Source organism: Chelonoidis abingdonii, chromosome 11, assembly GCF_003597395.2.
Source record: "Chelonoidis abingdonii isolate Lonesome George chromosome 11, CheloAbing_2.0, whole genome shotgun sequence".
NCBI classification, from domain to species: Eukaryota; Metazoa; Chordata; order Testudines; family Testudinidae; genus Chelonoidis; species Chelonoidis abingdonii.
The window spans coordinates 38,474,174-38,488,825 of record NC_133779.1 but is presented as its reverse complement, the minus strand read 5'-3'; the positions used below and the strand labels follow the sequence as shown (position 1 = coordinate 38,488,825).

Below are 14,652 nucleotides of genomic sequence, written 5' to 3'. Positions count from 1 at the left end.
GCAGCCTGAACTGTCTACACCCAGTTCTGGCTTTGCTCCATCATCCTTCTGAGCGGCAACGGGCCCTTTAAGAAACTATGAGACGTCACCCGACCAGCAATAACCCCTCCCCTCGGGCCGCACGCGGCGGCTTTGTAGCCATACGGCTGGGGCGTGGGCGGTGCCCGACGTTCCAAGGCCGAACGCTGGCGGCCAGGAGGCGGGGCTAGCGGAACGCTGAGGCTGCAGCTGCAGCAGCAGCAGCAGCCGGCCGGCGCGGGGACCGGGAGCTTCTCTTAAAGGGGCCGCGCTGGCTATGAAGTGAGCAGGTACCGGGGCGAGCAGCGGAGCTTGGCGGGGGGGCTCGAGGTGGGTGGGTCCTAGAGACAGGGGAGTCCTGGGGGTCCCAGTGGGGCAGGACCCATCTCAGGTCAACAGAGGTCACTGGAACGTGCAGCAGTGTTGCAGGTGGGCTGGGGGGTAGCAGCTGCTGGCTCTGTAGCTGCAACTTCTGCAGCTGGGCCGGGCTTCTCCTGATCCCAGCGCAGAAGGCAGCGTCTCTTGCCTGCTTCAGGGGAAGCAGAGAGCCTGCGACCCACCGTCTCCCAAGTGCTCCCCCATTTCCCCCTCTCTCCTTTGGGGTGTGATTGCTTCCTTCCTTCCTGGCCTCTGCAGTGCCAGGGCGTGGGCGCTAGCCAAGGGCAGCCCGGAGTGTTTGAAGGCGTGGGCTTGCAATCCCTGATCCTCGGGGGCTCGGCTGAACCTGATATGCGGCGGTGGTGGAACTGAAGCCCGTTCTCAGCAGACATCTCAGGGAATCAGCTCGCTGCATCGCAGTGTTTATAAAATCCCTGGAGTCACTTCCAGAGTATGCAGGGAAGGAGGTGGCAGTGGCTGGCTGGCTTTTATCTGGCACTGGTTTATCAGTGTAAAGCTGGAGGAGGGGTGAGGATGAAGATAGTGCTGGTACCAGCGTGCAAGAGAAACCCAGTGAAAAGACACTGGAGAACCCAGGGAGTGGGGAATGCTAGTTTATTATTATTCCACAGAAAGCTGCTCCCCACAGGCTGAGGGCCTGGATCTCCAATGCCTGCACTTCAGGCAGTTGTTTATACCAGTGCAAATATGATTGAATGGGAATGGTCCTGGGTTTGCCTTGGGGTCAATGGCAGCATGAGGTGCAGGGTGACAGAGCCAGCCCTGTTGAGGGGTTCTGATTACATCAGGGTAGCTGCGCCAGTGAAACTCCAGTGCTTTGCTGTGTAATCGGCACGTCCGGGGAGCAGCGTGTACAGACCTGATCAGAGCTTTCTTGGCTAGGTTATTTCTTCCTGATGATAAAAACCCATTTGTATGAAAATCCTGCACAGAGCAGCCTGGGCTTTTCTTTGTGAGATTGATTGTGAGAGAGAGTTTTTCCTCCTGTCTAAATATAAATAGTTGCAGGTTGATTTCAGTGTGGCTACAGTCCCCTTGGTGGTTGAGGTGGAGGGATTTGTGCATCAGAGACAGCCCATCCTGACACGGTTCTGGTTACCACTGTTTTTACATTTCAGTGGGTTCAAATGCTCTCGCAGGTTCTGGGTGGCTCTTTCATTGCACTTCAGCTTTTTACCATGGCTACAATTTTGATAACCTCCTACCTGACAAGTGACTGGATTTTTTTTAAATTTGTTTTTGGCAAGAAGGTGTCAGCGTAAGTATTTTGCAGGGTAGGTTGATAGTAGCCTGAGGCTCACGTGCATATGCTTTATGACCAACGAGCAAGCCATCAGTATATCAAGGGCTTATGTCAACTTAACTGGGAATTGCAGTGTTGCCAATTCTTGTGATAACCGGCGTTTTATTTAAAGTCCCAGACATGGAATCCTCTGATTATGTGAAAAATCTCATCTTTTTCTTTCTTTTTTAAAGTAAGCTTCTACTCTTCATTGTTGCAGAGAAAAGCTTGAAAATGTGACCCAAGTACAGCTTACGGGCTCAGAAAACAGAAGGCAAACAAAAAGAACTCAATGTTTATATTTATATCTATATCTATATCCTGATTTTTAAACCAGTTCTGAGAGTTATTTGGGCCTGCCTCATGATGTTGAACATTTGGGGCTGGAAATGCTAGAAACTGGAGACCTGGGCTGTGTTCCCAGCTGTGCCACTGATCTGCTGGGTGACCTTGGGCAAGTCACATTTCTCTTCCTACCCTTTGTCCATCTCGTCTGTTTAGACTGTGAGCTCCTTGGGGTAGGGAGGAGACTGCCTCTTACTGCGTGTGCAGCACCTGACACTGTGGGGCCCTGATCTCGGTTAGGATTGCTGGGCATTATTGGACTATAAAGAATAATAAAGTCATGGATTGTGTTTAAAATGGCCTTGTATATTTTACTGATGGGTGATGTATAAAGTGGGCCTTAAAGCTTTTTCTCCCTTACAGTTCTGCTAGTTTTTAACCTTGGCAATATCAGGTGTCGAAATCAAGCAAACCAACACCCCATCATTTCCTTCCTTGCTACAGCATGAGTGATGCAGAACTGGCCTGCACGCGCTCTGTGAGATCAGGACGGGTCACTTGGAGCAGCTGTATTTGCTGGGCTTTTCAGCACTGGCTGACACTGGGCATTGATCTGGCCATTGTGAGTCACAAGGGCCCTAAACATCAAGGCCCCAGTGGATGGATCAGGCCATGAGCTGCCTGATTCTTAGTGCAGGTGGGGCATGCGTATCTGTGTATCTGAGAGTTCTTTCCCTCCAAGCCCCATCGCCTGAGGACTCACCTGTGTGCTGCATGTAGTGGACAGGGCATGTAGTCTCCCGGCCTCCATTGTCCGCTCTGCTGTTGCCTCACTGTGCTCCTTAGCCAAATCAGTTCCCCTCTCTGGGCCTCAGTTTCCCCATCTGTAAAATGGGGATTAGGGGAAGGTGGGAGCACAAAGCCCGATTGGAATGCCCTGTGCCCCAGGTGGGGAAATCCTTCAGCCTGGCCCCTGTCTTAGTGCCACTGATGTCAGGCTCTGCAATGTGATTAGGAGGATTTCCTGGCAACATCATAATCCTGCCTTGCTGTGGGACCTGCTTATCCCCGTGGGCAAGGGGGAGCAGCAGACTAAGCCCCAGCAGCAGGGCACTGCGGGTTGCCTGCCATGTTGCTCAGCATGGGGAGCATAGACTAGCGCTCAGCCAGCCAGACCCCATCTCTGAAGCGGATTCTGAGCTAGGACTGGGGGAGCTGCTCAGAACCAAGAGGTGGGGGAGAAAACTTGACTGTGAAACCAGCAGTCACTTGGATACTGACCAAGCTCCAGGTTTGCCCACGTAGTGCTCCGAGTTGGATGGACATGTCAACATTTTTCCGGTGGGGGGGAGAGGGGGAAGATAGGTGAGTTTGCAGCTGCTTGGGTTACGAAACCCGTGTTGTGTTCAAATTGACTGGCCCTGGTGTTGAAATGAACCAGACCCAATCACACGGACTGCAAGAGTCATCTCATCTAAGCCCCGTTCCATTGTTTTAACCGGCAGACGAGAATCCTTCAAATGTGCAGAAAAGAGCTGCTTTTCTTGTCTGCGTCCATGTCCTCTAGTCCCATTCTGCCTGCCCCCCAGCCCTCTAAGAAATCCCCCTCGCCGTTTTAATTGAATGCTGCACTTCACTTCCTGATATTAACTGTTGTGGTGGTGTGCTGACTTCCACCCCAGAAATGACTGCATTTTAATGGGGGATGAAATCATCACGGTGCCCAAAGTGCCTTGGTTTCGTTTGCAAGGGGCTTGGAGGTAGCATTACGGAGCATAGTCCCAGAGAGATCTTTAGGGATGCAAGATGCTGTAGATAATGGAGGGCAGGGGCTGTGTTTTCGTTCTGTTTGTTGCTACAGCACCTATCACAAGGGGATCCTGGTCCAGGTACTACAATAATTAATCATGAAAATACTCTGAAGGGTTTGCTCCCAACACCACTGACGTCATGGGCATCTTTTCATTGATCTCAGTGAGAAATGAAATGTTCAATAGTTCTTTTTTTAATAGACACGTCTGAGGAATATCATCGGTGCATTTTATTCCCCCCAAAGCGCAGGGTAGAACAGAATCGGGCTGAGTTGTTAACCGAATAAACTTTTCTGCCGACTCGGCTGCAATAATCTCCAAGGAAATCGGCTCAACAAACTAAGACTATTTGCACTGGCTCGGAGCTTTGTGCGTCTGAGAGGCCGTGTCACAGGCAGGCGCGGCTGCAGTTGTCTCTTGTTGGGCCAGAGTTTTGAAAGAGCTCACCTTGCTGTGTCCAGGCGAGACGGAGCCCAAAACAGTCCAAGGAGCTTGAACATCCCTCTTAGCCACTACTAGCTCTGGTTCCTCCGGGTCAGGGTTGAGATGAGGGGGCTGCATGTGTTGGCAGGATTTGGAAACTGTTTTATGCCTACCCAGCATCTCTTCTGTCTAAACTCTCGGCAATGAAGCTGAGCAGCATCAGCAGAGGTGAAATCAGCCTGGGTTTGTGCTGAGTGCCAGGATGCCGCACTCCCCAAGATTTGCATTCGCTAGCCCTTGGACTTCCAGCTACATGCTGTCAGGGCAGGGTCTGTCCCTGTGATGTAATGCCACAGCCTGGCTAGGCCCACTCCACGCATGGTCCCTGGACAGTTGCCTCAAGAGTGGGCCTGTGCAGCTGGTTTAGCAGAGGGATGATCCCGTTTTAAGACTTCCCAGCTGGGATCGGCTCTGTAGCGAGGATCCTTGGGCTGTGGGAAGGGATTTGCTGATGTTCCAGGGCGCGGGAGGACTAGCTGTCTCTGTTCTCTCTGGTTTCCTGTCGAATTACTGTGTTGCCTTGAAACAGTTGCGGCTATTGTTAGCTGGGGTACGCGTGGAAGGGGCGGAGGGTGCTTGGGAAATGCCCTGACTGCTCATCCTTGTTGCTAAGATCAGGGCAGGTTCTAGAGACCTGTCCAGGGCACCTGGCTCTGTGACCCCGGGACAGTGCACTTGGCCTGGTTGGCATGACCCAGCTGTGATCTTTGCTTGTTTGGTGTTGGGGCATCTCTTCCTGGCTGCCACCCTTTGTCCCTGAGTCAGCCTGGGCCGGTCTGAAGATCATGCAGCCGCTTGCTAGGGTCCAGGCACTGAACCATCTTGCCTGTAGACGGTGGCATTTGCAGACTTCAAATTCTCTCTTCAAGAAGCTCTGCCTTTGCCAGCTGTGTCAGCCCTGCAGGGGTCAGAGACTTGCTGAGCCTGCTGCTTATTGTGTAAAACCATGCTGGGCTCCCTGTTATCTTCCCTCCCCCTCCTGGTTGTCTGCTTCAGCGCCTGGTGCATCCCATCACAACCCTGGACAGCGAGCTCTCTGGGGCAGGGCCCATCTGTGGAGTCCCGTCTGTGCAGCGCCTAGCGTAGCGGGGCTTGATTGGAGCTGTGAGCCCTATTGGGAAACGGGCACTAATGTAACCCTGATAGGGGGGAAGATCAGCTGGGACCATTTGCTCCATCTCTTTTCAGCTTAAATCCTGCTCCAGTCCAGGCTGGGCCAAGCTGCAAATCCCCAGGCTGCCAGGGCCAGCCAGGTGCATATGGAGTGTGGGAGGCTTGACCCCTGCAGAGCCTTGTGATTGGCCGGCAGTGATGTCTCCGCTTTGGGCTCCCTGCAGAGAGGTCCTCCCTGTGTTACAACAATTCCTGCTCTGTGTTGGATGGTGGGGCTGTGTCACTGGGGAGCCCAGGATGCCTGATAGCCCTGAAACCTCCGCCCCACCGCCCCCGCCCCAGTCTTGCTGCTGAGCTGATGCTTTGTTTGCTTCAGAGTCATTCTTTTAAAACTGGCTGGTTCTTTTCTCCCTTGGCTGGGCGTGCAGTCTCCAAGCTGCCCATGTCCCCAGGCACAGCGGGGTGGCAATGGGAGGACCTGGTCTGGTGGCCAGCTGGGTGCTCCCTCCCTGGGCATCGAGTTGCACGGGAGTTGTGCTGGGGGCTGTCTGTTCTGCTGGGCTATGAACAGAGCCACTCCTGGGAGGGTGGGAGCCTGGCAGGCGGGCGGCGTGCCAGGGCCCATGGGCAGGGTTCCCACAGCCAGCGGGTCATGTTACCAATTAGCTTTCAGGCTGCTTTGTTACTTAATAGTGACTTGGAGTTGCTGAGCTGTCGCCACGGCAACCTCCTCCCCTCTGTAAAAGACACCTTCTTTGTTCTCCAAAGTTCCCATACAAGTTCGGTGTGCCCTGGGGGCCGGGGTGGGACAGCGGGGGGCCAGAGATCCGGCTGTGGGTAGGCAGAGCTGGGTAATGGCAGCAGGGAGACATCAGGATGATGGAGCTGGCTCAGGCAGGTTAGACCCAGGGGGTCTCTGAGCAACCCCCGCAGCCAGTGTTCCTGCACCATTCTCTCCAGCACCCCCTGCTGGGGCTGAAACGGGCACCTGTTCTCCCCAGCATGAGTGCCCCCTGCTGGGAGAGCCTGGGACTGGGTTACCCAGGAGTTCCCGCCTCTGCCAGCGCTCCTGCCCCACGCCCTACAGTGCCCCCTGCTGGGAGAGCCTGGGACTGGGTTACCCAGGAGTTCCCGCCTCTGCCAGCGCTCCTGCCCCACGCCCTACAGTGCCCCCTGCTGGGAGAGCCTGGGACTGGGTTACCCAGGAGTTCCCGCCTCTGCCAGCACTCCTGCCCCACACCCTACAGCGCCCCCTGCTGGGAGAGGCTGCCACTGTCCAGAGTTCTTACTCTTCCCCGTAGCTCCTTCTGCAAGAAGAGGATGGGGCAGATGTGGCTATAAACGCCTCAGTGACTCTTGTTGTCCAGAAGCACCTTATGTAGCAACTTGCATTTAAGTCGATTCTCCACTGATTTTTGTTCCCCAGCCTTCGTCAGAGAGCCGGCGGTGTTAGCATGGTGGGGGCAGCCCTGCCTCCATCTGCACCATGGGGTTTGGGACCCAGCTGGGGCTGCTGCTGTGGAAGAACTTCACCTATCGGCGCAGGCAGAAGGTGAGTCGGCTCGGCAGGAATTTGCAGCCAGGGACCAGAGCCCTGAATCCCACTGGGCACAAGCTGCAGCGGAAAGGGGGAAGCTCTTCCGCTCAAGAGCAGCCCCTGGTGGAGATGGGTGGGAATGAGCCACTGTTTATGGGGCCCAAGTGAGTTTAGATGGAAAAGAGCTGGGTTCCTCCCCTTCATTTCCGTGGGGATCCCTCTTCTCCTCCCTCCTCCCTCCTCTCATTGCCCTTCTGTCTGCACCAAATCCCCATCTCCTAAACTTCCCTGGATCCAGAGGAGGGGGAAGCTTCCTTCTATCACAGCAGCTCCTGGACTTACCCACCTGAGCAGGGTGGCTGAGCCCTAGGGCTGCAGACCGGGAGTTTGACATAGGGTGCTGGTGCCTGAGTGGGTCTAATGGCGGGGGTGAGAGATCGGGGGGTGGGGGGACGGGCTCCCATTCAGACTGTGGAGAAGTTAACAGCAAAGGTCTCCTAAAAAGCCGTCCATCCAGGCGAGACCCCTGAGAGGAGAGATTGGAACTCGCCTTCCCTTATGCTCAGGATGACCCCCAGGTTGTTCACTCCACATCCGTGAGGCTCACAGCGGAGTGGGCTGACCAGGCTGGTCCCCTCTGCTCCCATTGCTGCCCCTGTGGGTTCCATGTGAATCATCCAACCACTCTGGGCCTGCCTCTGTCTCTCTCCAGATCCAACTCACCATTGAGCTCCTGTGGCCCCTCTTCCTCTTCTTTATCTTGATCTTGGTGCGCCAGTCATATCCCCCTTTCGAGCAGCATGAATGTAAGTGCCGCCCCCTGAGGTGGAGACCCAGCTAAACCAGTTGTCCCAAACTGGTTTCAAACCAGTTCTCGTAATCCCTTTCCCCTGTCCTCGGCTGCCTGTGGTCCAGCATCAGGGCTAGGGGAGGGGCTTCTCCGTACACCAGGGGATGAAATTCACTCTGTGCCAGGGATTGGGTGGTCTGCCCCGCAGTGGGCATCTCACAGAGTTTAGCACGATGGGCAGGGCCTGCTCTGAAGAGGACCTAGACTGAAAGGGGGCTTCTGTGCCTGTTTCGAGGGGATGGGTTTGCAGAGCAGGATGGAGGAGATGTATGCATCTGTGGCCTAGCAGTGTCCAGCGCTGTTGGTTTTTTGCTTGCATGGGGGCCCCCAGAGGGACAGGGAGTGCAGACACCAGGGTCTCTGCCCAGCAACCCTTACGTATACCCACAGCTGACGTTCAAGTTGCATTTGACCTTCCTCTGTGGCTTTCTAGCTCCTTCCGGGCTCTCTCTCTCCCTCTGCAGGTCACTTTCCCAACAAGGCCTTGCCCTCAGCTGGGACGCTGTCGTGGATTCAGGGCATCATCTGTAACGTGAACAATCCCTGCTTCCGCTACCCGACGGCCGGTGAGACGCCCGGCGTGTTGGGGAACTTCAACCAGTCCATGTGAGTCGCTGTCTCACCTGCTCCCCTCTCTGGCTTCTGACGTTGCACCAGCGGGGGTACAAACTGCTGCCTTCGTTTGTTGCCAGGCAGTCTCTGGCTACGTGCAGCGTGGGCTTGAGCCACCCCCACGTGATGGGCGCTGGCCCCTCGATTGCACCGTGATGGTTGGGTTGGGAACTGGGGACCACCCACGCTTTGCTCAGCTGAGACATCCCCTCTCCCTTGTGCCCCCCCGGTGGCAACTTGTTGCCAGCCTGAGGGATACCGCCCATTCAGTGTAGACAATTCTAGCTGCCCTTCCCCGAAGGCCTGGAGAGATTGCAGCAACATAGCACGCCACCTTGATCCAAGCGCAGGTGTATCCTGTGGAAACTACAACTCCCAGCATGCAATGTTCCTTACTGTTTCAAGCATGTGGAAGTGTGGCCCACAATTCCCAGCATGCCATGCTGCTGCTTATTTCAAGGGGGTGGAGGTGCAGCTAGAAGTAAGTATAACTCCCAGCATGCAGTGCTCCTGGAGGAAAGTAGTCTTTTGCCTGGAGGAGGCATGCTGGGGCATGTAGTCTTTTTGGACCACACAGTTGGATCAAACAGGAGCATGACGAGGGGTCTCCAGACTGCATTTGGGCAGGGGAACTAACTTCCAGCCCCAGTCACAGGCTGCCTTCCCTGTAGATTCCAGGGGAGTGAAGGGAGCAGATAGTTCTTGGAGGGGAGCAGATGCTAAGTGTTGATTTGGTCTCAGCTACTTGTCTCTCTGTCCCTGCAGCATCTCCCGTCTGTTTGCGGATGCCCAGAAGGTGCTGCTCCATGCCAACAGCAAGCAGACCCTGAGCAGCTTTGGCCAGCTCCTGCCTGCCCTGCGCCGGCTCTGGGGGAACGGAGCTCCCTGGATGGGTAAGGCCTCCAGTCACACAGCCATCGCTGCAAGGAGGGGTTGATCCGATTATCCTGCGGTGACACCCTAGCATTTTAACTTGGAACCAGGCTCAATGGGGGACTGTGCTGCAAAACTTGAAGTGAATGAGTGGTTGGACTCCTGATTTATGACATTCCCCCCCACCCAAGACCCCCAAAGGTCTGAATTGCCCCTCACCCCTTTTGGGTGTACACCAACAGGGCTTCTCTCACAGCACCCTGCAGGATCAGGCCCTATAGGTACAGTAACTCCTCACTTAAAGTTGTCTCGGTTAACATTGTTTTGTTGTTACGTTGCTGATCAATTAGGGAACATGCTCGTTTAAAGTTGTGGAATGCTCTACTATTATGTTGTTTGGCTGCCTGCTTTCTCCACAGCTGGCAGCCTCCCTACCCACCCACCTCCATACACACACAGCGCTTCTCACCTACCAGCGGACCCCGTGGGCCAAGTCCTCGCTCCTCCTCGCTCCCTTCTGCCTCCTAAACGCCGCAAGCCAGCTGACTGGGAGGGGGGAGATGCACCTCCCCTCTCTCTCCCCTGCCTTCTGCCCGTGTCAATCAGCTGGCTTGCGTGTTCAGAAGGGAGGGGTGGAGCAAGGACGCAGCAAAGGGGGAGGAGGTTGGGGGGAGCAGAGGATGGTGGGGGCTTGGGGGAAGTGGTGGAGTGGACGGGCTGAGGATTGAGCCCCCTGCCCCTGATGCTTGCAGAGTAGGAGAAGCTGCCACTGCTGCTGCACAACATGCTTCTCCTAGCCTACAGCACCTTCAGTCTCCTTGCCTGCCTCATCTCCAGTGCCAGTGGGCTGTGCTTGTTTAAAATGTGTATATAACGCCTTTTGTCTGGCAAAAAATTTTTTCCCTGGAACCTACCCCCCCTATTTACATTAATTCTTATGGGGAAATTGGATTCACTTAACATGGTTTCACTTAAAGTCGCATTTTTCAGGAACAGAACGACAATGTTAAGTGAAGAGTTACTGTACATCTTCACTGCAGAGGTGACTCAGACGATTGGCATGTGAGTGTTAGCAGCTACACTCGATTGCTTCCACACTGGGGCTGCACTAGGACTTCTGGAGGCATATCTCATGATACTTGGCGCTGCAGTTAGCTGAACTACTCTGGTTCTTTCCCAGTGACTTTCCCAACCTTGTTGCTGTTGTTTTCTCATTCTCATCACTCCTCTCCTGGCTTGGCCTCACTGCCCCATTCTTTCCATGTGTCCCCCAGCCAGGCCGGTCAAGGACTACTTGAAAGAGGGCGAGACCTTTTCCCACTTCCTCCGGACCAACGTCTCCCTCCCCCCTGCCCTGGCGGAGGAGTTGTTGGGAGCTCGGTTGGACCTGCGCATTGTGAGTAGGGCTGATCCCCGAGGTCCGTGATAGGGGCAGGGGGCTAAGAACTCCGCCCTCCTGTTTGTGGGTGTATGGTAGGGCCAGATCCTCCATTAACCATGTGCCCTCTTTGGAGCCAGCCAGTGGCAGTTGTCACGGGGGTCCCAGCTGCCAGCGCTTTGCAGAGTCCAGTAACGTTGGGGCACGGGGGAGGGATTGAGAGGAGGAAGCAGGGAGAGACAGCTTCAGCAGAGTCAGGGAGTGTGATGCAGACACACCAGGAGGTTGTTCTGGATGGAGGAGGGTGCCAACCAGAAGGTTATTGTGCCAGGAGTGAGGAGGGGCAGAAAGGAGGCTGGTGCTGAGAGGCGGGGGTGTCAGATACATTGTGCAGTACCAGTATCCCAGCCCCACCTTTGGGCCCCCCAAAAAAGTATGTCCCAGCAGTGAGTTCTTAGGGGTGGGGAAGCTCAGTTGTTGTTTGTATTCACAGTGGGACTTAAATGCCCCAAATGAGATCAGGGCCCTTGTGCCAGGTGCTGTACGTGCACTTGGGGGCAGCAGTCCCATGAGTTCTGTGACGCTATGGGGTTCGACCCAGACCACAAGGGATTGTGGTGCTGTCTTCCCTGTAACCGGGGGGCTTCTGTACTGTGCAGCTCTGGCTCCAGCAGCCGCCTTACAGCACAGTAACCTCACCCGGGCGTTCGCCAGCCTTCCTCCTTGTGGTATGACACCAACACCCATCCCCCCCAACCATCTGCCCCGCAGTATCCAGCTCTCTCACCGGGACTGAATCCATGCGCTGCTCCCTTAAAGAGACAGTACCCCATTGTGGACTATCGTAACTGGCGCTAAGAAACCCTCTGTGGCAATCAAAGCACTGAATTGGCTTATAGTGGAGGTAAAACAAGTCTATTAAGCAAAAAGTCATAGGTTTAAGTGTTCCCAAGGGTAAGGAGTAAATATAGGAAGGGTGACAAGCACACAAAAGTAACAACACGCTGCCAGGACTAAAACCTGACATCACAAACGAGAGTCTCTTGTTCCAAGGGGTGTTTCTCACCACATCTCTTCTGCAGCCTGGCCAGCCAGGCTGCTTCACAGAGCTCAACGTGCCTCTGTCTCCTCCGGTAAAGGAGGCCAGAAGGGCTTGTTCTCTCTGCTAATGGTGTCCCAGATTTCGTTGACCCTGCTTCGAGAGGCAGGAAGGCGGCTTCCTGGGGGGGCTGCCTTCACCCCCAGCAAGACTAAGTGGCCATCTGCCCCCACTTGCGAAACATGCTCATCTTTCTTTGGTCTCCCCTGGCTTAATTTACTTACACAGACAGAACCGCATTCCTTTGTCTGGAGCAGGCGTGGCCCAATACATGTTAAGCAGGGGGGAGGGATAACTTAGTGGTTTGAGCATTGTCCTGCTAAACCCAGGGTTGTGAGTTCAATCCTTGAGGGGACCATTTAGGGATCTGGGGGAAAAATCAGTACTAGTGAAGGCAGGGGCTGGACTCGATGACCTTTCAAGGTCCCTTCCAGTTCTAGGAGATAGGTGTATCTCCAGTTATTAAAAAAAAAATAAAAAAGTACACTTGTCCAGCATCGATCTATAAAGTCCTTCGTGGGTTTACCGTCCGTACATGACAGCAGAATGTTAATGATCAGTGAGTTATTGGTTTTCCAGTGATAGATCCCACCCACCTTTGGGGTAGGTATTGTGACAACAGGGGGCCAACTGGCACTGGGGTGCTCACACTGTAAACAGACAAAGGAGGTGTCCCTGTTTTACAGAAGAGGAACAGGGAGGTTAGGTGACAAGCCCAAGGTCACTCAGGGAATCTGTGTCAGTGCTGGAAGACAAACCCAACTCTCCCAGGCTGGTGTGTTGACCACAAGCCCTGCCTGTCTTCCCCAGCCTCTGCCCAAAGGGCCCTGTGCGCTGGGCTGCTGTTGCTTCTGGAGCTCCTGCTGTGCTGGAGGCTGGAGGTAGGGAAAGGTCTGTCGCAGTGGCCCGCAGGCTGCCCAGGTCAGGACAGAACATAGCGCGCTGGAGCCTGTGGTCTCCACTGGCTGCGTGGCCAGACTGAAACTGAGGAAGGTTGCAGGAGCATCTGAATGGGAGGGCTGTCCACTGCTTCTCTGGCTACCAGGGCACTGTTGTCTCCCCCTGCAGCTCTCCCTTGCCGCCACCGGCGTGCCGCTGAAGGACATCGTCTGCAACGCCTCCATGCTGGCGAAGTTCCTGGTGGCAGCGGAGGCGACCTCTGCGGAGCGCCTGCAGGGAGAGCTCTGTGCTCTGCCAGGGCCCACCCTCCAGGCCATGGAGCACAGCTTCTTCTCGCAAGCGGATTTCTCCCAAGTCTTGGCGGTAGGGGACAGGGTGGGGGGGCTTCCGAAGCTCCTGGGGGGGGCCTCCTTGGGGCTCCGATCATCAGCGTTTCCAAACTGGCTGGAGAAGGGACCCACCCCCGTCCGCTCCATGCCTGCCCCTGGGAGCCAATGGGAACTTCAGTGGGAGTGGGGCTAAGCACTCTGGGTGCGTCTGGAGCTGGGTACCAGGCGGCTGTGGAAGAAGGAGCTGGCTCTTGGCACTGAAGTTCGCGCCTTGAGTCAGGGATCGGGGTGTGTGGTGTGTGATGGGGGCTTTGTCCCCGTGCCACCTGGCTGGTTCATTCTCTCCCCATTACGGAGCTAGATCTGCCCCTGGCTTAGACTGGGGATTGGGGGAGAGGGAGGTTTTGTGTCTGAGATGGGGCCACCCAGGCCCATAGCCCCAGTGAGCTGTCTCGCTGAGCTGTCAGGAGCCCCTTAGGGGGACTGACTCTTCTGCCCTCTCCTCTCCCGCAGGAGCGGCTGAGCTCTGAATCAGATGACGTGGTGCGCGCCATGGAGACTCTGGTCACTTTCCTCCAGGGCGCCGAGATGCTAGCGAAGGAGGTAACGGAATCCCTGCTGGTCCCAGGTCTGCACCGCTCCCAGCAGCTCCCCTGCCTTACAGCCCCGCTGGGACCCAGGGCCTGAGGTTTGGGAAACGGCGCGTTTCTATAGGCAGACTCCTCCCCTGGCACCACTGGCAATGCCAATGCCAGGTCTCCTCTCCATGGGCAGGGTTCAAAGCATAGGAGCCTGTCATCCATTTATCACTCTGGTAGGTGCTCCCGCTAGGGTGGAAAGAGGATGTTTCCCTAACTTCGTACTACCCTAGGGACAGGGCCGGCTCCAGGCCTCAGCACACCAAGCGTGTGTTGGGGCAGCATGCCACGGGGAGCGCTCTGCCGGTTGCAGGGAGGGCGGCAGGTGGCTCCGGTGAACCTCCCGCAGACATCCCTGCGGAGGGACTGCTGGTCCCGTGGCTCCGGTGGAGCATCCGCAGGCACGCCTGCGAGAGATCCACCAGAGCCGCGGGACCGGCGAGTGGCAGAGCGCCCCCCGTGGCGTGCCGCCATGCCTGGGATGATGAAATGGCTAGAGCTGGCCCTGCCCAGGGATGTGCAGCTCAGTGCACCGGCCGGGCTTCCATGTTCCCATCGCTGGGCCCCCTGCCAGCTTCTTGTATGGGGCTGCGAGGCCAGCCAGACAAGGAGTCTCCCCCGCGCACAGATCCCAGGATTCTCCAAGGCCGGTGGAGCTGCTGGGAAGATCTCTCTGCTCTTTTCCACCCCGTTGTGTCTGCGAACGAAACGAAACCTGAAGATTGTGGTGGTTTTTTCCCCCACTTTTCTCTCACTTTTTCCCTCCCAATCCTCCTTTCCCACCCCCCTACTTGAAAAGAGAGGTGGGGAAAGGAAGGGGGAACCCTTAAAAAAAACCAAACCCCACCCTTGGCAAATTACTCCTGTTTTGAGAACTGAACAATTGGGGGATTTTGTGGGTGGCGGAGGGGACGTTTTGACTGAAATGAAAATGTTCTTTGTGGTAGACAAAAATACTTTAACCCCCCCCCCCATGTTTAGGTGATTAGGCAGTGGGTGCCTGTGATCTGCCCCAAACCAGAGGGAAACCCCCCCCCCCCCCCCC

General features: G+C 55.7%; 1 protein-coding gene across 1 annotated transcript in view; it reads left to right on the top strand.

The window, feature by feature from the left end:
- The first annotated feature begins 228 nt into the window (after positions 1-228).
- Positions 229-14,652, top strand: part of ABCA7 (ATP binding cassette subfamily A member 7) — a 45,994-nt gene continuing 31,570 nt past the window's right edge. The window contains 8 exon segments of the mRNA XM_075070898.1: positions 229-308; positions 6,818-6,943; positions 7,641-7,734; positions 8,243-8,384; positions 9,156-9,283; positions 10,538-10,659; positions 12,809-13,003; positions 13,483-13,572. Of these exon segments, the coding sequence (XP_074926999.1) occupies positions 6,878-6,943; positions 7,641-7,734; positions 8,243-8,384; positions 9,156-9,283; positions 10,538-10,659; positions 12,809-13,003; positions 13,483-13,572 (837 nt within the window). The 5' untranslated portion in view covers positions 229-308; positions 6,818-6,877.